A 25,506-nucleotide genomic window follows, 5' to 3' on the forward strand; every position below is an offset into this window, starting at 1 on the left:
CATGCAGAGAATAAGTGACACAGTGAGATGGAAATTCAGCTCCAACTCCAAGCATCATTGCTCTTTCTAGCATGTCACAGCTGTCCCAAAGGCATTTATTTCCTCCTCTTCTTGGCTGCTGGAGCCACAGACACCTTGAGAAGCTTTTCTGCAAGAAGCCCTCTGCTCACCTCAGAGGTTCTGTCTTGACCACAGCTGCACTAAGGGTGAGAGTCAAAGAGGTTTTGTTGTCCCAGAAAGAAGCCCCTGTGCTGGAACAGTGTGGGGAGGGGATATGAGAGAAAGTGCTTACTTCCAACCTCATGTAGGAACTGTTGGGACCGTCTACTGGCACTGGAGACAAAGGGATGTATGTGCATAACCCTGACTTTCCATTCAACCAATTTTCCACAGAAAGAGTATTATAAGCAATGGATATTTTTTAATATAATTGGATTTTATTTTTTAACTGGGCTTTGCAAATTAACTGTCTTGTGACATTGATTGTATGAAGGGAAAAATATCCAATGAATTTCAGAAGTGTATAAGGAAATGCAAACTTTTTCTGCCTTCGTGGTAGCTAAAACATCGTTCATCGTAGCCGTGAATGGCTGGGGTGACTTTCCATTTAAGAGTGCTACTCATTAGTCAGTAGGTGCATTATGAAAAACTGGATCCGTTGCATCACTGTGAAGGACTTCAGACGGCGGTTTGCAAAAGCAGAATAAATTTGGGGGGGTTGTACTGTTATGTACACACACACGCACACGCACGCACGCACGCGCGCACACACACACACACACACACACGCACGCACGCCCATTGGCAGACACGACCACACCTCGCATCTCTGGGGCAAGCCACAGACCTCAGCTGTGTAAGCTGAGCCTGGACTAGAGGAACTTTCCGCAGGCCCGGGACAGACAGCCCCACGGCCACGACTGTCTGCGAGCCTGGGTGCAGAGGAGTGCCAGCGGCGGCAGGGACGCGGTGCGCACCCGCGTCAGGGCCTGGGCGGTGCAGCGGCGACGCGAGGGTCCCGGGAGCTGCCGCGTCGGTGCCGCTGTGCGCGCGCCGCAGCCCCGGCCGCCCCTCGCAGCCCGCTCGCTCCCTCGCGCAGCCCGGCCTGGCGCTCGCCGCAGGACCTCCCCGCCGCCCGCCCCGGCCCGGAACATGGCTGCGCGCCCCGCCGCCACCCTCGCCTGGTCGCTGCTGCTCCTCTCCTCGGCCCTGCTCCGCGGCAGCTGCCGGGCGCGCTTCGCCGCCGAGCCGGACTCGGAGGACGACGAAGAGGAGGCGGTGGCTTTTCCCGAGTCGCCCTTGCAGAGACCCACGGTGCTAGTGGCCGTCCTCGCCGCAACGCTGCGCACACGCTGCCTCACTTCCTCGGCTGTCTGGAGCGGCTGGACTACCCCAAGAGCAGGATGGACATCTGGTGAGCTGGGCAGGGGTCCCGCGCCGCCGCCGCCGCGGGAGGGCACGCGGGCCACCGGGCGCGCACACCCCTCGCTGCCTGCGCTGCTCCGAGCGGGTCGGGCGCTCAGGCTGGGGAAAGACACGCGGGTCTGAGTGCGAATGCGGTGCTCGTGAGGGTGGTGTGCGGCTTGGGGTGGCCTTGTCCCTCCTCTCCCCGCCAGACGGGGCCTGGGGACAGCCCTCAGGGGGGCTTTCAACTCCCTCCCTTTCCCTTTTAGTGGAAGCTAAATTCCTGGAATATCTCTGAAGAATGTGGTTAGGGACATTTGGGGCTGTGGCATTCCCAACAGGAAGGAGTCCCTTGCTGGACTAATAGACTGCTTTTTGGTTTCTTGGCTGCTGGCCAGCCCCATAATCCTGTCCAAGCTCCACACACCACAGTGATTATGGTTTAGACCCGCCAAGATAGTGGAAAGTTGCTGCCAAGTGCAATCAGGATTTTGCATGTCATTACTGCACCATTGAACAGTAAGCTTATCTGCAGCTCCCACGCTGCTGCTTTCTCTCTGCTAGGAGCAGGTGGGATAGGAGTGCATTCAGACAGATGGACATGTCTTGTGTTGCAGATGGATTTTGTGGAGTTTGTGTGTAAGGCTTGAAACAGCCAGGGTACTGAAATGTTTTAGGAAATTACAAGTCCCTCTCTGCCTTTTCATGATCTTTAAGTTTTACTAGGCACGTTGATTTTCATTCTAGAATTTTCACTTTAGCAGGATATGGATTTCTAAAACAATGGATTAAAAATATAATATATATCCTTTTTTATTCAGCCATCACAGTTTGTCTATGTGAATAAACCCAGGAAATCATGTTGAAATTAGCAGCTGAAGCGGCCTACAAGTGGTTCAGCCCCACTGGTCTAGTTCATTGGCTGTTGAGTGGACCCTCATCACTGTGTTCTGCTGACCTTTGGGTAGAAAGCTGCTAGGATTTGACTCGTGTTCCCAAATACTGGCTCAGGGACTAGTACATCTCAACACCTGGAGCATTTGTTAGAAACGTGGATTCCTTGGCCTCAGAAGCAGCCTCATTCAGTCAGATGGTCCACGGGAGGGGCCTGGGAATCTGTATCTGGAGCACACACACGTGTGACTTGGGTGCACCTCTTGGTTTGTGAACTACGGGAGATGAGCCCCCACCTGGCCCAGTCAGGACTAGGGGACTTTTACACAATGACCGAAAGTACAGAACATGGGATTTTCAGAGTTTGGAAAGTTGACATGCTGTGAAATCTCCTAACTCCAGATTCCAGATGCTTAAGTCATCAAAAAGGCCAAGGGGTTTTCTTGTTAAGAGAAGTAGTACAGGATCACACAGGAGAAGACACACCAGGCATGCATCATCTGTGTTTTTTATTAAGTCAAACACATATGTTCTCCCTCCATCCAAAAATGACTATTGAAAAAAAAAAAAATTAAAAGCAGTGTCCTAAACTCTTTGCCTACTGTATGAAGCTCCTTGCACTGGGGCTCAGTATAAAATGGTACTCCCTCAAACTCTTCTTTTCTCAATGTATCTTGCCTAATGAGTTCATTAAGTATTTAGCTTTATAGAAGAAAAAGTATGTATTGATGAACGTCTTTTAATAGAGTGGAGGGAAATCACACCAGTGCATTTCCTTTAACTGAATAATATTCATTTGAGCCACTTCAGTCCCCATGTTCCCTAATCTTGGTTCCTTTGTTGCTTGTATTTAATTTTCTGGCCTTTGATTTTCTCTTTGTCATTCCATTAAAAACTCCTTCCCTCATTTGTGATACTGTAAACAGTCTATTAAATTAGTCTGTTTTTAACAGCTTGTGGCTCAGCCTTAATTACATGATATCACAAAGTCCCGAAGACTAGTGTCTTCACTAGTAATGAACTCAAAATATAATTTTGGGGAAATTCACACAGTTCTATTCTGCTGTACAAAAGATTGTTCTGAATTTGTTGCTGCTGTACAAAGAAATGTTTTAAGAAGTTGATATAGTAGCGTTATTACAGTTGCATGTAAAGCAGCTGCCTGTGGGGAAGATCACAACTCAGTTGCTAAATCTTGTACTGTTCCACATTGTATTTTCTTGTGTTCTTTTGTGACAGGGCCATCAAAAACTCCATAGCAAAGGCTCTCGAGTTTATGCATCCATTTTCTTTTTTAAATACTTTTTCCTTTTCAAAAATGTGAGCTGCATTTTAGCATATCCCACCAAGAAGACTATAATTACCTGGGATGAAGGTGAGCCTGGTGCATGGAAGGGGCTGTCCCTAAGATGAGTCACCTCTAGCTTAAAGCAGCTTCTTCCATTTTTTTCCCCCAGTGTGCAAATATCATCGTTTTGTTATTTGTGTTGTCTTGCGAAAGGACTGGGAAGCATTCCTCATGACGGATCACTTTGAACAAGTCACTTATTCTCTCCGGGCCACAGTTTCTTCTCTTGTAACATAAGGGAAATGTGTAGAATTGTGGTTCTCAAATGAAGCTGCTTATTAGAATCTTTGATAAGGTCTTTAAAAATACTGGGCCCAATACCAGACCAATTACCTGAATATCTGGGATAGATCCAGGGCAACTGACATATTTTCAAAACCTCCCAAGGGGTAGTAATGTGCAGTTAGGCTTGAAACTCTGTGGACAAGATGTTCTCTGGGGTCCCTTCCCAATCTGACATTATTCCCTTCTTCACACAAGTGACATATCTGAAGAATTTTCAAGAATCATAACTCTGCATAATAGATGGTTTCTGGACCCTCAGCCCAACTTTAGGAAGCTCAGGTATTTCATCCTGTTGTATACTGTACACAAAGTTGTTTGTTAATACTTCCTTTGGATGCTTTAGTTTCCACATATGAGTTTGTACAGTGTCTGTCTGTCTGTGGCTGGTTTATTTCACGTAACATAATGCTCCCGGGTTTCTCCATGTGGTCACAAATGGCAGAGTTTCCTTAATTTTAAGGCTGAATAATATTCCAATTCTCATATACATCTCACACATTTTTTTTAATCCACTCATCAACCGACAAACATTTAAGTTCTTACCATATCTTGGCTACTGTGAATAACGTTGCAATGAACACAGAGTGTAGATACCTCTTTGAGAGGCTCATTTCAATCCCTTGGATATGTACTCAGAAGTGGGATTAATGGATCATAGGGTAGTTCTATTTTTAATTTTTTGAGAAACTTCCATACTGTTTTTCATAATGTTTGTACCAATTCACATCCCCAACAACACTGTGTAAGAGTTTTTCTGCACACCCTAGCCGATTCTTAACTTTTTTGTTTGTTTTGATAAACTGCCTTGCCAACAGGTGTGGGATGGTATCTCACTGTGGTTTTGATTTGCACTTTCCTTACGATTAGTTATGCTGTGTTGTATATATCTATTGGCCATTTGTGTGTCTTCTTTGGAGAAACGTTTATTCAAGTCCTTTGTTCATTTTCTAAGCAGGATGTATGTTGAATCAGTTGTATGAGTTCCTTATACATTTAGGAAATTAACCCTTTATCAGATATATGATTTGCAAACATTGCTGGTCCCTTAGATGTTGTTCACTCTTCTTTATCCTTTTTTGTTGTTATTCCTCTAACTGGATCATTTTAAATGATCTGTCTTTGACTTTGCTGATTCTTCGTTCTGCTTGGTCAAGCCTGCTGTTGAAGCTCTCTATGAAATTTTTCAGTTCAAACATCTGTTCAAACATTGTATTATTCAGTTCCAGAATTGTTTCATTTTTTTTTTATGGTTTCTCTTTCTTTTTTATACCTATTATTTGTTCATGTATTGTTTTTCTGATTTCTTTAGTCAGTTATATCTCACTGAGCTTCTTGAAGATGATTGTTTTGAATTCTGTCTCAGGCAATTCATAAATCTCTACATTGATCAGCCATTGGAGCTTTCTTTCCTTCCTTTGGTAGTGTCATATTTGTTAGAGCCATATTTCCTTGATTTTTCATGTCCCCTAAAGCCCTGCATTGCTAACTTTACATTTGAAGAGGGAGTCATCACTAGTCTTTACTAATTAATTCGGGAGAGAATTATCTTTGACCAGTGAGCCGAACTAGAGATTCTGGGGTTCTCTCAGACCTTTTCTATGGATTTCCACTCCACTCATCTCTCCTCTTGGGGGGAAGTTTTAGAATTGTGTATCTTCTCTCAATCTCAATCTCAGTTATGCTGAGAGCCCTCTATGTATTTTTCCCAGGGCAGTGCCCTGAAGTGTTCAAGATTGCCTGCCTTCTTTCAAACCAGCAGAGTCAAGCTGCTTGCTAAGATCTGCGCCAGCTGTTGAGATGTCTGTTGTGCCTGCAGGAGTTCATGAGGGCCTTGCATGCGAATGTGAGTGCATCCTCCATGAAGTGGCATACAGGTTGTTGGGGGTGCATGTTGACTGGGGGGATCTGCAGTTGATAATTCTGTGGGGTTCATGTTTGGGACTCTAAAAGGAGTCTGCTAGCTGGTTAGCAGGATCCGTGGCCTGCTGTTGAGAACCACGTGCTGATTGCTATGCACTTCCACCTTACTCTTTGCTCCTAGCATCCCGCAGATGATTCAGCCATGCCAATCCCTTCAGTGTTTCGGGTAGGGTGAGAAAGAAGTGGGCCTCCTAGCAGTGTCCCACAGGCTGGGGTATCCAGGCACTCACTTCCTTCTTACTTTCCCCCATGGGAGCGATTGTGGGCTGAGAGGTGTATCTGGGTACCACGCTGTGACATCTTTGGTGAGAGGTGACACAAAGTGAAACTACTTTTCTTACCCTTTTCCATGTGTTTATTCTTGAATTTTTTGCTTCACCAGGATTCTGGAATGTCTCATCTAGACCCCAGGGCTCCCCCAAAGGTATTCTTGTTTGTGGGTTGTTGCCAAAGTTTGCGTTTTATGGTAGGATAAATGCTGGAGCTTCCTATTCTACCATCTTTCTGACATTTACTCTCCCTTTATTTTTAACCTACAATTATAATTCCAAGCCTATTTATAATATATATCAAGTGGTTGAATTTTTAAAATTTATTTTATTTTATTTTAAACCATTTTCACGACATATAGAATTATTCTCCTTCATTTATAATCATGTCAACTTGATTATTGTCCTAATAATATGTTTAAAAATTATGTTCCAAAAATTGAGCACACTTTATGTGGCCTTTTACATGTGTCATTGTTTTATCAAGCTGTGACACACAATTTCAAATTCACTTCATAGTGAAAAATATGAATTTTTTTGTTTAAAAATTTGAACACAGCTTATTCTAGATCACTTGTATTTCTTGGTTAAATTCAACAGTTATTGACTCTGAAAAACAATATTTTAAAAAATATAAAAAGGAACTAAAGTTAAATGAGAGTTTGGAAGTTTGGTTTTGAGATTAGGCAGAGAATTCCTGCTGTCTAGGGAACAGAAAATATAGCAGGTGAGTGTGTATGATACAATCTGGTCAGCTTACTTTTACTACAATGAATGACTTACATTTCCTACTCATGTCCTCCTGTCACTTGCATGTGATATAAATTCCTGGCTGATGAAGTCTCTGCTTAGTCAAGCAAGCATAGATCAATATGACTCACCTGTATTGGGAATGCTGGAGAGGAAAATTAACCCCTTACACCAGAGTTATTTTCTCATCAATACTGTACACACTAGAGTAGAGAAAAATCTTTTAAAATAAAATTGACAAATGTACAGTGTACAGTATAATTATGCTACAATTATAAATCAAACAATGAAAAAAATTCAATCATATTTACAAATGTGTGCAACTCTTGGAAAAATAAAAGAAATATATTTAGAGTTTTGATACATATTAATTGAGACAAAGCATATGTCAACATATGAATTTTGAGTTCATGTTTTAGACAAATAGAGTATTTTTCTTCAATAAAGGGGAAGGGAGAAATAAATGAATATTTAGGAAATATAAATGAAATTACAATATTCTTGGAAGGTTAATTTTGGAGCTGTCCTTAAAACCATAGCCAGATTCCCTATATCAAAACATTCCCTGAATATGAGTTTAACTTCATATTACAAGTGCACAAACTGCATGACCAGAATTTCTAAGTCCTTACTGAGTGGTGCTGTCATGCAGACATGCAGCAAAATGAAAAGATTATTGTGCTTGATTTAATTTTCATGTACTTAAATAGGTCTGGTGTTTGCTAAAAAAGATAAGATAGGGCTTGATAGACTAAGTGAAGTGGAGAGTTGAAATGTTATCTTGAAAATTTCTACTGAAATAGAATGTTAAATTAGATTAGGAACTAAAACCTAATTTAGAGCTGAAAAAATGAAACTGGAGATTTATTTCATTCATGTTTATCAGAGAATTATGAAAGATTTCCAGTGCTTAAGGCTAGGCTTAATTTTTTCTCAACACCTTTAACTTAATGGCAACAACATGGTGGGGAAAATACAATTTCTTTTTTCTTTCTTTCTTTCTTTTTTTTTAATGAAGCATTTTGCGATGTTTTACATTTATAAGCATTCAAGTATAGATTGTGTGGAGAGCAATGCATTAGGTACTGGCAGCGGATGTTCCAGTAAGGCAAGATGTACAAAACAGATTAGATGTGACAGCAGTTTCTTCATAATTAAAGATTAGATGCTAGATTGCTTCCACACAGAAGATTGGTTACTAGAATGTTTCCAAACAGAAATACTAGTTTGTTTAGATCCATTTTTATTTCACTATGATCTAAAGGTGTATTTGATTGAATACTTATGAAAGACACCTAGGACAAAAATTTGGGGATAATATTATCTACCGGATAAACCTATATATACTTTTTTAATGGAGGCTTTATTATGATAAAACACGTTGGAATATGATCTGTGTTACAAGAAGTAAGTCTTTGGAAATGTAAAAGTCACATGTTGGCTTCAAGGTTCACAAGATGTTAGGTTCAAATTGTGCTAACATTAAAATTAATTCAAAACATTTAAGTGATGATACTACTTATTGTGTCATCAGTTAAAAACAACACAATACAAAGACAAAAACAAAATTTATCGATGAATCAAATACATAGAGCCCAAAAAAGTATTTTGTATTTTTAGGGAAGTTGGGCTGTTTACTCTACTTTTGAACAAGCAGGAAAAAAGAATTACATTGAGGATAAATTTTAACAGGAATAAGTATGCTTATTAATTTATTAAACAACTATATTTGATCATCTATAATTTTCTTCCAAACTATGTGCTACTGTGATGAGTAGACCCAAGACAAATAATAGATGTCTTCAGAGACCCCACAAAAAAAAAATGCTCATGTTTAGCCTTCACTGTAAGTAACTAAGTATTATAGATATTATGAATTACATGGTGACTATGTTTATTTTTCACTGGATTCAAAGAATCTATAGTAACGAAAATTGGAATAAGCAAAAAGGACGTCTGGGTATGTCCAAAAAAAAAAAAAAGAAAGAAAGAAAGAAAAGAAAAAAAGAAAGCTGAACTTTTTTAGAGCATTCTGGGTATTATCTGATTTTATCCTTTAAGGGCATTTTCTTTTTTAATTTAGTTGGTTGGTGAGAAGTACCTACATTTTCCCTCCTCTTTTCCTTTTTTCTTTGTCTCTTTCTCTGTCACTTTCTCTCTCTCTCTCTTTGTGAAAGACTCTTTGTTACTATAAATTAAATTCTGATTGGGATACTCTTGACCAAATTATTTCTGCATTTTAGTTATTGGTTTTGGATTTTTCAGGGTTTTCATAAATATTGGACTAAGAAGGTAGAACAAGCATCAGTGATATCTACTAGCTATATTGATTTTAATCATATTTTTTTCACTTCACTCTACAGTAGTTAAATGATCTGAAAACTATTATATGTTGTATATGCTTGCTTTCAAGTTTGCATGTAATTTTATTTGAATTTATCACATATGATTGTTTCATATTTTATGCTTTTCTCATGGTTAAGTGGTCACTTTAACATTTTTCATGCATCGTTTCTAAAGAATGTCAGAATACCTGCTACTATGTATATTAGTTAAGTATTTCTGTGTAAGGAATCACCTCCAAAGTCAGTGGCTTAATATACATTTACTATCTCATAGTTTTTGTGGGTCAGGAATTCAGGCACAGATTAACTGAGTGTCCGGCTTGGGGGTGTTCACCAGGTTGTAGTCTGGGTGTCAGCTGAGCCTGTAGTCACCATAAGGCTTGACTAAGGGAGGATCCACTCCCAATTTCACCAGTGTGGCTGTTGACAGATCCTCACGCTTGGCTGTTTCACAAAGAAACCAGCTCTTTGCCATGCTTGTTTTTCTGCAATGCTACCTGCAGTATGGCAGCTTGCTTCCCCCAGAGGAGTAGGGCAGGGGGCAGGGAGGATCCAAGAAAAAGGAACCTTTTTTTCTTTTTAAAACATTGTCAATCTCTTTTTACAAGAAAAATGTCCAAAAGTTTTTATTACTTCTTTTCCATATTCTCTTTATTAAAAGCTAGTCACCAAATCCAGCCTACACTCAAAAAGAGACAATTATATAAAGTCACAGATAACAGGAGGTGTGGGTCATCGGGAACCAATTTATATAGGTTGTCCCCACGCAGTGATAGCAACCACAACAAAAACTAATTTCCCAGAGGATTATGTGAACCAACCTAGTACATTTAGGTGGATTTTAACCACCAACCTCTTATACCTAAACATACTAGCCAACAACAGTGATAGCTTAAAATATAATACATAGATAATAAAAAACTTTGTAGCTTAAAAGTTAATAAATCATTAGGTTTTATTATCTTTCCATGAAGACTGTCTAAGAGCTAGTATTGGTTGTAAATAAGCTGGTAACATAGGTCTTCAGCCATTAGCTATTTTTGTTTTTTCTTTTTCACCAGAATTTTACATCTATTTCAAGGAGGTGTTTCTTACCTAGAAACCTGGTGATTTATGAAAAATGGTCAGAAACATTCTAAATAAAAAAGTTTTGGTAGGACAAAGTGCAGTAACGTCCAGAGGACGGGGTTGAGTTAACACATCAGTGACAGAATTTTGCTTTATGTTTCCAACACATGAACTTTCCTAACTACTCTAATCACAGATCTTGCCAAGTCCTGAGACATGCATATTTAGAATCCGTCTCTGGCAAGTACTATGAGACCATCTAAACTATCTAAACTTATGCTTTTTTCTCATGTCTTGATTATGGAATTAAATGGACCATGATACTATTTCCTCTATGTTTTCCATACTTGAAGATTTATGATACATATTTTAAAAAGATATTGGTAGGTAAATGGGCACAGTAATGTATGGTTTGTAAGAATGTAGGTGACTCTGTAGGAACTGACTTGAAATGGTTTCTCGATTATATTTTTTAATTTAGAAAACCAAGGTTCATAGCCGTTCTTTAAGTATGCTATCACACTGTATATATACATAAATTTGATATATACATAAATATTTGTATATGCATTAATCTATAGAAAAAGACAGAAGTTGTTGCTTTGCAGAGAAGGACTTCAGGATTCAAGGAGAGAATTACTTTTCACCGAATATTCTTGTATTTTTAGATGTTTATCTCTTCTGTGTATTAAAAATTCAAAATGAAAACAGTAATGAAATAAATCTAAATAAATAAATAATTTATTACATTATTATCGCAGAACTGAAATATGATACTAATGGTTTGATAAAATATACCTTTTCATTAAATTAAACGTTGACCATTGTATAGCAGCTATTAAATGGTTTGAAGTTGATCACTGTATAAATTTAAAAGACACTTTTTTCTGCCTACATTTGCTTTAATTACAAATGAATTTATGATTACACCAAAAATATTTTCATTAAAATACTCAGTGACTAAGAAAAAAATGGTTTTTCATATTTATGTGTTCATAAAAGTAACCATTTAAAAATACCTTATCTATATTATATGCAAATCTGCATAAATTAAGAATTGCTTTCATCAATTAATTTTCATTTAAATATCATATATCTTTTTTTAACTTATAACAATTTTAATATATTCTCTGACTTTTAACTGAAATATTTCCTTACAAAGAATTCCGGAGCATTGCATTTTACAGTCTTATAAAATAACCTCATTAGGAAATGCAATTCATTCTTTATATCTTGTAAACATAAGTAAGAGAATCAAATGTCTACCTTTCTTTGCTACTTATTAACATGCTTTTCTCTTAAAAATCAAAAAGTGCATAACCATAGGATTTCTCTAAGAACTTATTTGTAAACTATAATTGGTCATTCTTAATCCATTGAAATTTAATTGCTTCTAATTTTTAAGATTATGATTTTGTTTTCTTATTACTTAAATTCATGTTCTTTTAATATCCATATCCAACTGTATTAAAGATAACCACTTTTCACTTTGGAGGACCAAGACATTCTGTGTCAAGAAGAATTAGACCAAACTCTCTTAAATTTCATTTAGTAAATTTCTTAAATTTGTCTCTAATGCTGAGTGGTAGATGACATTAATGGCCCCAATTTTTCAGCCCTTGGCTATGTTACCTTTCAGTGTCTCCTCATTTTGACGTTGGGCTGAGCTATGTGATTTGATCTGGCCTGGAGGTTAAAGTGGAAGTGATACCTTGTCAGTCCTGTGCCTAGGCCAAAAACGGCATTGTTGCTATTTTCCTTCTTGCTCTTTGGTCATCTCCACTAGAAGAATGGGCCCAGACTGGGCACATAGTCTCAATAGGAAAGTGAGAGGAATGTGGAGCAGAGTAACCTCAACTAAGCTTTTTGATCCTAGCCTAAACTCACACGCATACATGGCCATCAGAAAACCCTCAAATGCATGAAAATAAATGCTTATTATTATACGCAACTGAGTACTGAGGGCTTTCTTCTTAATAGACTTTATCTAGCAGAGTAGTTTTAGGTTCAGAGAAAAATTGAGTACCAAGTGCAAAGAGTCCCCATATAGCTCCCGTTGCCACACATGCACAACCTCCCCCACCATGGACCTCCCACATCAGAGCGGTATACAGAAGGTCCCAATTTGTGATAGTTCTACTTAATGATTTTTCAACTCTATAGTAGTGCTAAAGTGAAATGCGTTCAGAAGGAACTGTACTTTGAGTACCCATATGATCATTGTGTTTTTCACTTTTAGTCCAGTAATCAATAAATTCCATGTAATATTCAACATATAATTACAAAACGGACTTTGTGTTAGATGGTTTTGTCCAATTGCAGGCTAGTGTAACTGTTCTAAGCATGTTTAAGGTAGGCTAAGCTAAGCTATGATGTTAAGTACACTAAATGTATTAAATGCATTTTGACTTATGATATGTTTAAGTTATGATGGGATTTTTAGGATATAACCCCAACATAAGTCATGGAACACTTGAAGCTGTGAAGTTCTGTCATTTTCCATTTGATGTAAGGGTAGTGTTGTAAAATGGCTTATCTTTCCAATTTAGTAAAACAGAACTTTTGCATACTTGTATGTATACACAAACAGAAGTGGGAAGTGAAGTGTTAACATTTGTTGCCCCTATCTTATCAGAATAACACACACGTATGTATATGTATATAGTCACGGAACACTTAATGATGGGGGAATATTCTGAAAAATGTGTCCTTAGGTGATTTTGTGGTTGTGAAAATATCGTAGAGTGCACTTACACAAACCTAGATGGTATAGCCTATTACATACCTAAACTAGATGATATATCCATTGTAATCTTATGGAACCACCACTGTATATGCCACCCATTATTGACTGAAACATCATTATTCAGTGCATGACTGCATATATACTTTCTGGGGCTATTAACAAAACCCAGTCAACTCCACAGTCTTTCAAATTTTTATTTTACCATTTCTATATTAGTACCATCACTACTGCATAAGCCTAACTGCATCACATCCCATTCTATCACCAATGAAATCTTGTTAATTACTATGATACTACATTCTAGGGGTTCCACCCACCTAATTTGTGGTAACAATGGTTATAAGATCACTGTTTTAACTCTGATCTTGTTATGGAACATCATTATAATTTATAGGGTTAATATTAGCTCAGTTGCTCCCACAATCCTGAGCCTGAGGAACAGGTTATATGTCATTTGTATTGGAGTGTGATCCATGGAAACAACTGTGGACAACCAGAAGTACAAAAGACAGAAGAAAGCAAGAAATGGTGAGCTATCAAGCTTATCATAACTAGGAGCAAGTGGGTGTCCAGCAAGAGACACACTAAGGAGCCATGTGTGATGTGTTTGACATGTGCACTAGCTCTCAACTATCATATGACAAGATTTACCCTACAGGGAGTTAACTGTCTCACATTTGCAAGTTGGTACATGCAGTAGAATATAAAAGTATTTTCTAGGCCATTTTATGTGGTGGTAGCAGACAAGTTTTAGGAAAGAAAGGGAGACATTTGCTAACACAGCTACAGTGAGATGCTGTCAACATACATTGGGTCACCATAGCAATGGGTAAAAGTTGTCTTGAAAAGAAGAGTTGAAATACAAGACATGTCCAATACCACTTCAGCTATCATAAAAGACCTAGCCTTTTATGACATAGATAAAAATATATTGGATTTTCTAAGAAAACCTCAGCTGATACAGATGATGATTAATAGTTTGAGTAGGATGTTATTTTACTACCACTGCATTTTGGAAGAGACATATTGATACTATTACAATTTTACCATTGACTAAAAAGACAAAAAACAGTTAGATGAATGTTTTTCAATCCTACTGATATATTGCACACAAGGTGCTGTCAGAGTCGGTCACAGAAACACTGAGGCAAGAGTTTTAATGTGCAACACCTGATTACTTACATTTAGAGATTTATTGTTCCACTGGGTTAACAGATATTATCATGAAAGTGGTAAGAGGGATGGACCAACATATCGGGATGCAAACAGGTGTTTACCAAAGCCATCTTTCCAGTTATTTTCTAGATTGTGGAAAGAAACTTGTGCAAGCCCTTTCAGAAGCAAATGAGAAAGATATACTTGAAAGAAAATAATACAAATGTAAAAATTATTAAATAAATAAATAACTAAATATGTTTAATATCAATCTCATTACTGTACTCCAAACATGACAATGGTGTCTTAGACTGCATAAGAAACACGTTTTTCTTTTGTTCTGAAAGTCTTCACATTGCATTAGAGAGAACGTTTTCCTTCAGAAACACGGATTATTCCATTGTGATATGCAGTATTTTCAAAAGATAAAGGACTAGAAAAACAATCTTTAAAGAAAATAGATTTAAATATATATGGTGCCATAAAAGAATTCCATGCCATAAAACACACAGGAAAAAAAAAAAAAGGTGAAATTGCTGTTAGCTGGTAAAAAAAATAGTAGCATTTTGTGGATTAGGAGAGTTTTATGACACTGCCTAATGATTTTCTTTGTTTGGCCAGTGTACAAACATTGCAGCATCCATAGTGTTCTGTGTCAAAATTGACAGTTTGCTCATACACATGGTTTTTCTCCAGTTATTTTATGAACCTCAAGCTTAATAGATTTCATTGCTGAAAATGCAGTTTCTTCAGATTTAAGGTGGCCGGCATCACCTCAGTGTGGGTCATTTCTTTCATGTTGTGCTTGCACTTAATGACTGTGTCCGTACATCACAAAATAAAGTGGTTACTTGGCAACTGCATACTTTATATATTTTATTTATGGCTCAAGAAGGAATCTTGAATGTGTAACTCCACCACAAACAAAGCCATTTTAAAGAAAAGAAAATGAAGAACTAGAAAATGTAGAGTTTTTCAACTTCTCTTTAATATTTATTAAGTTTATTTTGCCTTATTCCAAGATACACTGGGGAAATTCACAGCCCAAATTAACATATGTAAAACACTAAATCATCTACATTGATTAGGTTAAACAAATATATAGAAGTATAATAATTTCTTTTTTAAAAACTACAAAGTTAATTGAGACAGAAAAAAATGGAATCAATTATTTCAAAAAACTTAGTTCTTACATGTAAAAAAAAAAAAAAAAACAGCTGTAGAGGTATTAAGTGACTGAACCAGTATCACACAGCTAATGGAGAGCTATATTTTAAAAAATTAATATAAGTTTGTTGTTCTTTGAATCACTGCATAACAGGACTTTTAATTTATTTTCTCTCTCTCTTTTTTATTGGTTATGAATACTCATGAGATACAAAGTTGATTTGCCATCCCTCGTGCCCAAGATGTGAAGGTCAGATTCATACTGGCAGCATGCCCATTACCACAAATTGACATTGTACCCCATGTCCCCCCACAACACTCCCAAATCTCCCACCCCCTCCTTCTTTCCCCCCACTTCACTTTGTAACCCAAGGTATGTGCTCTCCCTCTGCAAGTCCAATGCACCACTGTGGTCTTTCTTTCTTTCCTTCTTTCTCTCTTAGCTCCCACTTATGAGTGAGTACATACGGTATTTATTCCTCTGTGCTTTGCTTATTTCACCCAACATAAGGTTCTCCAAGCTCATCCATGTAGTTGCAAATGGGAGAATTTCATTTTTTTTTATGGCAGAGTAGTATTCCATGGTGTATATATACCACGGTGTCCTTATCCAATTATCTATTGATAGACATTTAGGTTGGTTCCATATCTTGGTTATTGTAAACAGAGCTGTGATGAACATAGAAGTCCAGGTTATCTCTTTGACATGATGATTTCTTTTCCTCCGGGTATATACCTAGAATTGGGATTGCTGGATTGAATGTAAAATCTATCTGTACTTGTTTGAGGAAACTCCATACTGTTTTCCATAGTGGTTGGACTAATTCACAGTCCCACCAACAGTGCAGAAGCATTCCTTTGTCTCCACACCCTCAGCAGCATTTGTTATTCATGTCTTTTGGATTATAGCCAGTCTAACTGGGTTGAGGTGGTATCTCAATGTAGCTTTAATTTGCATTTCCCTGATGACTAGTGATGTTGAGCATTTTTTCATGTACCTTTGGCCATTTGTATGTCTTTCTTTGAAAAATGAAAGCTCCTTTGCCCATTCTGATTGCTAGTATTTTGCTGAGGATTTTTGCATTTATGTTTATCAAGAATATTGGCCTCTAATTTTTTTTTTTATTGTTTCTTTATCTGGTTTTGTTATCAGAGTTACGTTGGACTTATAGAATGAGTTTGGGAGAGTAGTTCTGTTTCAATTTTTCGGAATAGTTTGCGAAGAATTGGTATTAACTCTTCTTTAAAAGTTTGATTGAATTCAGCTATAAATCCATCTGCCCCTGGACTTTTCTTTGTTGGAAAATTGCTAATTACCACTTCTGTCTCATTGCTTGTTATTGGTATGTTCAAGTTTTCTATCTCTTCTTGGTTCAGTCTGGATAATTTGTACATGTCTAGAAACTTATCCATATCATCCAGATTTTCATATTTGTTGTTGTGAATTGTTTATAATAGTCTCTACTGATTCTTTGTATTTCTGTGGTATTGGTTGTAATGTCTCCCTTTTCATTTTTGATTTTTGTTATTTGGGTCTTTTCTCTTCTCTTTTTGTTAACCTAGCTAATGGTTTGTCTATTTTATTTATCTTCTCAATAAGACAACTTTTTGGTTCATTGATCTTTTTAAACAAAAAAACATAAAAAGAGACAAAAAATGCTACTATATAATGATAAAAGGATCTATCCAGCTAGAAGACATAACAATCATAAATATATTTGCACCCAATACTAGAGAACCCAGGTATATATATCAAACATTCTTATACCTAAAGAAAGAAAAATGCCTTAATACATTAATAGTGGGTGATCTGAATACCCCTCTTTCTGTATGGGACAGATCTTCCAGGAAAAATATCAACAAAGAGACACAAGATTTAATCTACACCTTAGATCAACTGGACCTGGCAGATATATACAGAACATTTCACCCAACATCTAAAGAATATACTTTCCTCTCATCAGCTCATGGAACATTCCACAGGATAGACCACATATTAGGTCACAAATCTAGTCTCCTTAAATTTTAAAAAATTAGAAATCATTCTAAGTATCTTCTCAGACCACATTGTACTAAAACTGGAAATTCACAGTAAGCAAAACTCTGGAAACTATACAAATACATGGAAACTCAACAATAGGCTCCTGAATGATGTATGGGTCCAAGAAGAAACTGAACAGGAAATCAAAAAACTTCTTGAAACTAATGAAAATAAAGATACATCATACCAAAACTTTTGGGATACTGAAAAAGCAGTACTAGGAGGCAAATTTATTGAAATAAATGCTTACATCAAAAGAACAGTAAGACCTCAAACAAATGACCTAGCATTACACCTCAAAGAACATGAAAATCAACAACAATCCGAACGTAAAGGTAGGACAGAAGGAAATAATTAAGATCAGAGCAGAACTAGGGCCGGCCCCACGGCTCATTTGGGAGAGTGTGGCGCTGGTAGCACCGAGGCCACAGGTTTGGATCCTACATAGGGATGGCTGGTGCACTCACTGGCTGAGCATGGTGCAGACCACACCGTGCCGGGGTTTGCGATCCCCTTACCGGTCAAAAAAAAAAAAAAAAAAGATCAGAGTAGAACTAAATGAAATAGGCTTTCTTATTTCAAAGCCCTAAATTTTTAAAATCTTCGTAAAATCTCTGTAGTAATTAAATGTCTAACTAGAAACCAGAAATAAAAGAAATTTATTGTTCCATTACAAATCTAAGCTAATTTTTCCAGAAAGAACCAGAAAGGAGACAATCTATGTTTTGTTTAGAATAGAAATGCTAATTTTTATAAGGTTATTTTCCAAATAGAAAAATTGAGCAATTGGAAAAGGTATTGACACATTCTAATAAATATCAACTTTAAAAATATTTTTAATGGCCTAAATGATTAAAAATACTTTTTTAGGTCTAAGTTAGCAGGATAGCGAGCATGTAATGTATTTTTAAACCTGGCAAAACAAAGCACTAACAATTTTCACAAGGCATAAGGGAGATGATCTTAATGTGATTATATTGAAAATTGCTCCACACATCTCTCGTGTTAACTGGAAAACCACTGTGAAAATACTCAGTCTAAGAACTCAAGTTGAGATCCAAGCATATAAAAAAATATGTAAAAAAGCATACCCCAAGCTCCTGCCAAAAAGGAAAATTGGGAAGTCCCAAATAATGCCACAGAAGATAATTGTAGTGTGCACAATTTGACTTATATTCAGTTATAAATGAGCCAAATTTTCTTAGGTATATAATTTGTTAAACCTTTTGCAGGGATTCGAGTACTAAGAAACAATGTTATGTCTAAGTGTCAAAACTGGATGCATTTTAAGTATATTTTCAGTGATAGTGTTATTTTCATTAATCACTTTCTCTTGGTTTGTCTCTTTATTCTCTTTTTTCACTTTTTCTTCCTTCCTCCCTCTCTTCCTCCCTACCTCCAAGTTTTCTTTCTTCCCCTGTTCCTATTGTTTCCTTCATCATTTTTTAAATTTGCTTCTTTTTCTTATCTTATTTTTTCCATGTTCACTTGAGAAGACGTAGTAACTTTTACCAACATTCAACAATGGATAATACTGATTTTGAGCATGACTGTTCATTGATATTTATTTATGGTCACTGGATAAAATACAGGATGGCCAGTGAAATTTGAATTTCAGATATACAACAAATCAATTTTTAGTACAAGTATATCTTATACAATATTAACTTAGTGCTCTGTATTTTGATTTGCTAATCTGACAACCCTAATTTATGTAGTGTATTAATCTCTTTTATGAAATAAATATAATGTAGTAATAAAAATTTATGGATTCTGTCACATGGTTTTTGTCCTCACACATCTTATTTCAGTTGCCTGGAATAGTGTCAGTTAAGAACTTGAGCTTTAAAGCCAGATAATTCTAGGTTTAAATAATAGTTGTGTAATACTGATCCAATCACTTTACTTCTTTATGGTTATTTTTCTCATTTCAAAAAGATCTGTAATATTAGTAAAATTTCCAGAGCTTTTTTGTGAAGATTAAGTCATATTATATTTACTGGCAAAATAAGTTCTTGTTCATTCTAAAAATGAAATTAAATGAAGTAAAATTAAATCAATTCCCTCACGACACGATAATACTAAGTTTTTCTTTCTTTTAAAAACATATTCATTTATTTTAAAGTCAAGAAAATGATATAAGGCCATTCGTTAATCTTTATTTGTTAAGTGCATATGTCATTTAAAGAGGAAATTAGAAGTTCACATACTGAGCCTGCAAAATTAGAAGTCAGAACTTGGAGAGCTAAGAGGTATTTTGAAAGTATATTCTATCAAAATAGGCGAACCTAAGCCAAGATTAAATTGGTCATTAAACACTGAACTATCAGTCAGGCCAAGTAGCAAGTGTGAAACAAACAAACGAAAAACAAAAATTCGTATTGACTTCACTGTCAAAGAGACCAATTTATTTACACAGTATTCATCTAGACTCTACTACAAATAAAGGGTTTTACTATTATCAGATTAAGTGAGGTTGCATATTACAATCTGTTTTCAAGGAATTCACAGTATAAGCTTGAAGAATAAACACATCAACAATTATTTTTAAAATGTAATAATCATGGAGCTATAAAAGATATTAATCTCAAATTACAAGAAAAAAATCTTCAAAAGTCACTTCTGAGTTTAGATTTATTTATTATCTATTGAAACATGATTGATTGTACATAACTGTGGGATACCACAATTAATATTAATACCTGCGCGCAATATGTGATGCTCAAATCCCGATAAGTAGTATATGCAACAATATGAATTGGTAAAGGGCCACAAAAAATGATTACCAAAAAAATGAGTTTATATTTTAAGGTTGGCAGAAATTAATGGAAGTGAAGGGAATAGAGAAGACATATCCCAAGCATGGGGAGAGCATGCATAAAGTGTTGATATCACATATAATTGTTATTATAAACAGTTAAAAACACGTTATCTTAAAATGTAAGGAAGAAAACATCAAGAGATAAGGATAGGGACTCTATTATGTCCAAAGCAAATTAATAGTAGTAGATTAATTTGTCAGAGCTCATTAGCACCCAGATTTAAATCATGATTTTGCCACTTGTTTTTGGACAATTTTCTGCCATTGAAGGATTCATGTAGGAAGGTGAAGAAATTTGGATAAAAGGCGTGTGAAAGAGGAATCATCTTGTACTTAGGGGTGGAAATAGATGATGCTGAACACATCATGGATGGCTCACAGAATCACAGTTTCTTACATTTTGAAATTCCCATGAGACACCCATATAGATATGTCCAACTGACATTTGGACTTCAAAATGTGAGGCTTAAGGGACTGTTAGGGTTCTCCAGAGAAAAAGAATCAATGGGACTTATATAGAGATATATGGAAATAGATATATTGTGAAGTATTGACTCATGTGATTCTGAAGACTAAGAAATTTCACACTCTGCCCTTTGGAAGCTGCAGGCCCAGGAAAGCCAGTAGTGTAGCTCTAGTCCAAAACCAAAGACTCCAAAATCAGGAATGGGGATATCTGCTGTCTGAGGGCAGAAGAAGGTAGGTGTCCCAGATCAAGCAGACAGGGCACTTTCACCCTTTCTTTACAGTTCTGTTCTATTCTAGTTCTCAACAGATTAGTTGATGCTTACCCACATTGAAGAGGGCAATCTTCTTTACTCAGTGTATCTATTCAAATGCGAATTTCTTCTAGAAGTAGCCCCACAGTCACACTCAGAAGTAATGACTTATGAGCTATCTAGGCATAACAGAGCCCATCAAGTTGACACATACAATTAACCATCACAGGAATTGATGTCATATAGAACAGCTCGTTTGGAGATAAATCAGTAAGTTGAGTGATTGTTGATACGTTTTACATAAGAACCCACCTACCCTGTTCTTGCAGAACAGTGTGTAAAGGAGAAATAAGAAATTCAATAAATTAAAAAATAACTTTCAGAAAACTCATACCTTAAAAGTTGGGCTCAGCTCTCTCTCTTCCGCTTTCCCTTCTCTTCTTTGTCTGAAAAAAAAATCAATCTTAAACTCGTTAAATGGGAAAGCACATGTAAGCATCTTGGAAAGAAGGGAAAGATGAGAAGGATGGAGGACAGTTGAAGGCCTGAGCAGAACGAATAAGGTTTCCTCACTGGGGGGTCAAGCCTGGCATGAGGTGTCAGAGACTCAGCAGTGAGAGAAGTTCAGGAGAGAGAGCCTCCGGGGGGCGGGGGTGGGGGTGCTCTGGTGTCAGAATTGAAGCCGAGTAAAGAAGGGCATCTCCACAGCTGCATGCCTATGTTTGTTATATCAGAACTTAATTAAATTCTAGAACATACGGGATGGGGCACAGCAGCTCAGCATCAAGTGTTGGAGTCTAGGTAGATCCGAGAGAGCATCCATTGAGGTTTTGGAGTGATCATTTGTAGGCTAAGTAGGGTAAGAACACATTTTGTAGCGTGTCAGAAGTCAAGAACATTGGGGAAGGTCTACTACACGAGGGTAATCCGATAGTGGCTGTCAGAGCCTGAATGTAAGAAAAAGGGCTGCTGTGAACAAAGACAGCTTATCAAGCTGTGTCAGAACCCAAGCAGGCTATGCAGGGTGCCTAAGGGGAAGCCTCTACCAGGGTTTCCCTGCTGCCACACATGCACAGCTTCCACCAGTCAGCATCCCACACTAGAGTGGTACATTTGTTACTTGAAAAACCTACATCAGCGCATTAGAGTGACCCAATTCCATAGTTTATATGAGATCACTCAGTGTTACACATTCTATGGGTTTAGACAAATGTATAATGGCATGTACCCACCATTACAGCATCATACAGAGAAGTTTCACTTTCCTAAAAATCATCTGTGCCCTATTCATCCCTTCCTCCTCCATACCCCCTGGCAACCATGGATCTTTTTACTGTCTCCATAGTTTTGCCTTTATCATAACGTCATACAGTTGGAATAATACAGTATAGCCTCTTCAGAATGGCTTCTTTCAAATACGCATTTGTTTCCGCTATGTATTTTCATGTCTTGGTAGCTCATTCAGTTTTAGCACCGAATAATATTCCATTGTTTAGATGTACCACAGTCTGTTTATACATTCATCTAGTGGAGAAGTCTTGTTTTTTTCCAAGTCTTGTCAGTTATAATGCATATAATAAGTTTTTGCAGGCCTTTGTATAGACATAAGTTTTTGTTTCATTTGTATGAAAACCAAGGACTGCAAGTGCTGAATTGCACAGTGGATATTTTTATTGGCTCATTTAAGTCCTTGATGTGGTTAAAGCAGCAACAACTCTATCCTCATTAGGTTACTCGACTGTCTCTTTCTACATCTCAAACATCTTCTGATATTCATTGGAAGGTTATTTTACTAGGATTTAAACTGTAACTGATCAGTTATAAGTACAGAGGTAAATTATTACAACTCCAGTAGAGCATATTTATAGACAATAATTTTACTAAAGTCCATCACCTTCTGACAGTCTCTTATTGTATTTTTTTTCCTTTACTTTATGGATCAGGAAATGAAATATATAATACATGTTTGTACAGTTGAAATTTGATCTTGATAAATGAGTACCTACCAAAATATATAATTGATTTAAAACAAAGGTTGGCAAACCTTTTTTATCTAAAGTAATAGACAGTAAATTCACATTAACTCGAAAATATATAAAACTTTATACATAATTTTCCTAGCTTTTGCATACTTGAGAGTTAATACAGCAATGCGGATACTGCAAACTTTGGACTTGAGTAGACATGAAATTTAATATCTATGTCCTTAACAAAATTTGTAAATTTGTTTTACCTACAAAGTTGAAACAAATATTTTGTTCTTTATGGTATTACACTTATGATTTAATGGAGTAATACGTTCCAAAAAATCTAGCAAAATAATGATACTAATGCTGCCTCTCATATCTGACATTATTGTGTGACTTTACTTCCTCTTGTGCTTATTATAGTTATTTGTCCCACCTCCCTTTGCTTTTTTACAATGACTCAATTTTTGTAAAACTCATGCCTACCTTTCTTCCTCTTTTCCAATTCAATTATCTCCTTCTTATCTCCCTTAAAATTTCAGATGTATAGCTGTTCCTTTACATATGTGATACAAAGGGGCTATTTTCTTAAGAGTCAAAAGTGTAATATGAGATATGAAATCCTGGAAGAAAGTGTGAGAATGCCACCTTTTACCTTACGTGATGAGAAAGTACAAGCATAAAAAATTCATGATTGAAAATGAGAAGTTAATGACTAAATTGCCTGAGGATAAAGAGAAAGTAATTTGGCAGATAAGAAATTTATTGTGTTTTCAAAAATAAAGCCCTTATAACAGTCAATTATGCTTATGTAAGTACCTTGAATTTTGTGAATTGAAAAACAACATTATATTACTGTCATAAAATATTAAAGAGTATAAAAGATAGAAAATTAACTTTGTAGTCAATATGGAGAGACTCCATGTCCCGCAGGAAGCACTAACATTGAAGAATGCATTAATTGGGAGCAGAAAGATGGGGCAAGAAAGAAGTTATCTCTATATTGTAATTTACTGGAATATATCTCAATAGATGTTTGAAGTTATTATTAAGTAAAATTAAGAACTTCCAACCGAGATGGCAGAGTAGAAGATACTAGTCTTCATTCTTTCACCAAAACAAATATAGACATCCATTCACAAACCAAAATAGCCCAAAGTTCCCTGGTGGTCTAGTGGTTAGGATTCGGTGCTCTCTCTCTCCCAAAATAGCCCAGAGAGAGCTTGAGGATCCATTTAAAAATTTACATTAACACAGTAGAGCAATATAATAGAGAATATTTACATAAAAAGAGTCGTTAGTGAGGTCAGCATACCTGAGATACCAGGAGATGAGTAGAAATGAAGAAAAAAGACAGAAGCATCAGTTTCAGCCACACAGTAGGAAAAACCATAATCTCCAGTTGCCTGCTCCACAGAGGGCACTGGCATATCTTGCCATTGTAGTAACCAACAGTCATTTCCTTTAGGAACTGTAGAGAGGCATATGTGGTTGCATCTCACTCTCCCTCAAGAAGCAGCCACCTTTGAGCTCCTTTGGGAAAAGAGACATCTTCTATCTTAAACCCATCTGTGCCCTGACCCCAGAGCCACTACTTCTGTATAAGGGTCCATATCCAAGCCCGGGCTTTATGGCTACACTGGGACTACCCACATCTCGGGCAAAAAAGCCATCATGAAATGAGCTAATTACTCTAGGCCCTAGAGACAAGCCCTCACTGTACATGCCCTCACTCCAGGCAGTGGTTCAGCTGCCATAGACAGGAGACTCTGCCCTGACACCAGAGCTACTCTAATTTTGCACATCCTGAGTTCTCATTCTTCATTCCCTGGTTACTGTACAATCATTCATGCTTTGCATACCATTACTAACATTGCAACAGAGGTGTCTGTGCCTTGGGCATCAATGTCATTACTGCCCTGGATCCTACAGCTATGTGTGCGTCAAGCATCAGCTCCATGGACTCTCCCCAGGTGTCACTCAACAGACACCAAAGACATCCAGCACTGCAAGCAAGCTCACAAGCCAGACAGTGTCAGGAGGGAACCACTGAGCCACAACATCCCAGTGGAAGTAAGAGAGAGCAGGAGAACCTTAGCAGTCATCACTACTGAAGACCTCATTAATCTCCACTGCCATTTTACCATACAAAACATTGGCTACTGAGGAAGCCTGCAATCTTTGTTAACACCAACCTCAGCTGACAGTGCTGCACAAAGATTTATGGCAGGAATGCTCACTGGTGCCAGAACTCAGCAAGCAACCTTGCATCCTGCCAAGGGAAAGGTCTTTTCACAGTGAAACTACCTTGTAAAGTCTGTAAGATGTAACTATTCTACCAAATGTGCAGACGTCAACATTAGTCAACAAGAACCATGAAAAACCAAGGAGTCATAACATCATGAATAGAATTTATTAAACTCTCAGTAGCTGATTCCAAAGAAATGAAAATATACAAACTGTCTGACAAAAAACTCAAAATAATTGTTTAAAGAAAGTAGAAAGAAATAATTCAATAAAAAAAGGAAAACATTAAATGACTAAAACAATGAATTTCATAGAGTAGTAAAACATAAAATAAATTAAACTGAAATTCGGGACATAAAA

The 25,506-nt window shown here is 37.0% G+C and overlaps 1 protein-coding gene across 2 annotated transcripts in view; it reads left to right on the forward strand.

The window, feature by feature from the left end:
* The first annotated feature begins 1,126 nt into the window (after positions 1 to 1,126).
* The window catches only part of LOC134383158 (procollagen galactosyltransferase 2-like), a 125,280-nt gene continuing 100,900 nt past the window's right edge, over positions 1,127 to 25,506 (forward strand). For both annotated transcript variants that reach the window (XM_063103993.1, XM_063103992.1), the window contains exon 1: positions 1,127 to 1,414. In XM_063103993.1, coding sequence (XP_062960063.1) covers positions 1,153 to 1,414 — 262 coding nt within the window. In that variant the 5' untranslated portion in view covers positions 1,127 to 1,152. The remainder of the gene's footprint in view (positions 1,415 to 25,506) is intronic.

The sequence above is a fragment of the Cynocephalus volans genome, chromosome 8 (assembly GCF_027409185.1).
Source record: "Cynocephalus volans isolate mCynVol1 chromosome 8, mCynVol1.pri, whole genome shotgun sequence".
Classification (NCBI taxonomy): domain Eukaryota; kingdom Metazoa; phylum Chordata; class Mammalia; order Dermoptera; family Cynocephalidae; genus Cynocephalus; species Cynocephalus volans.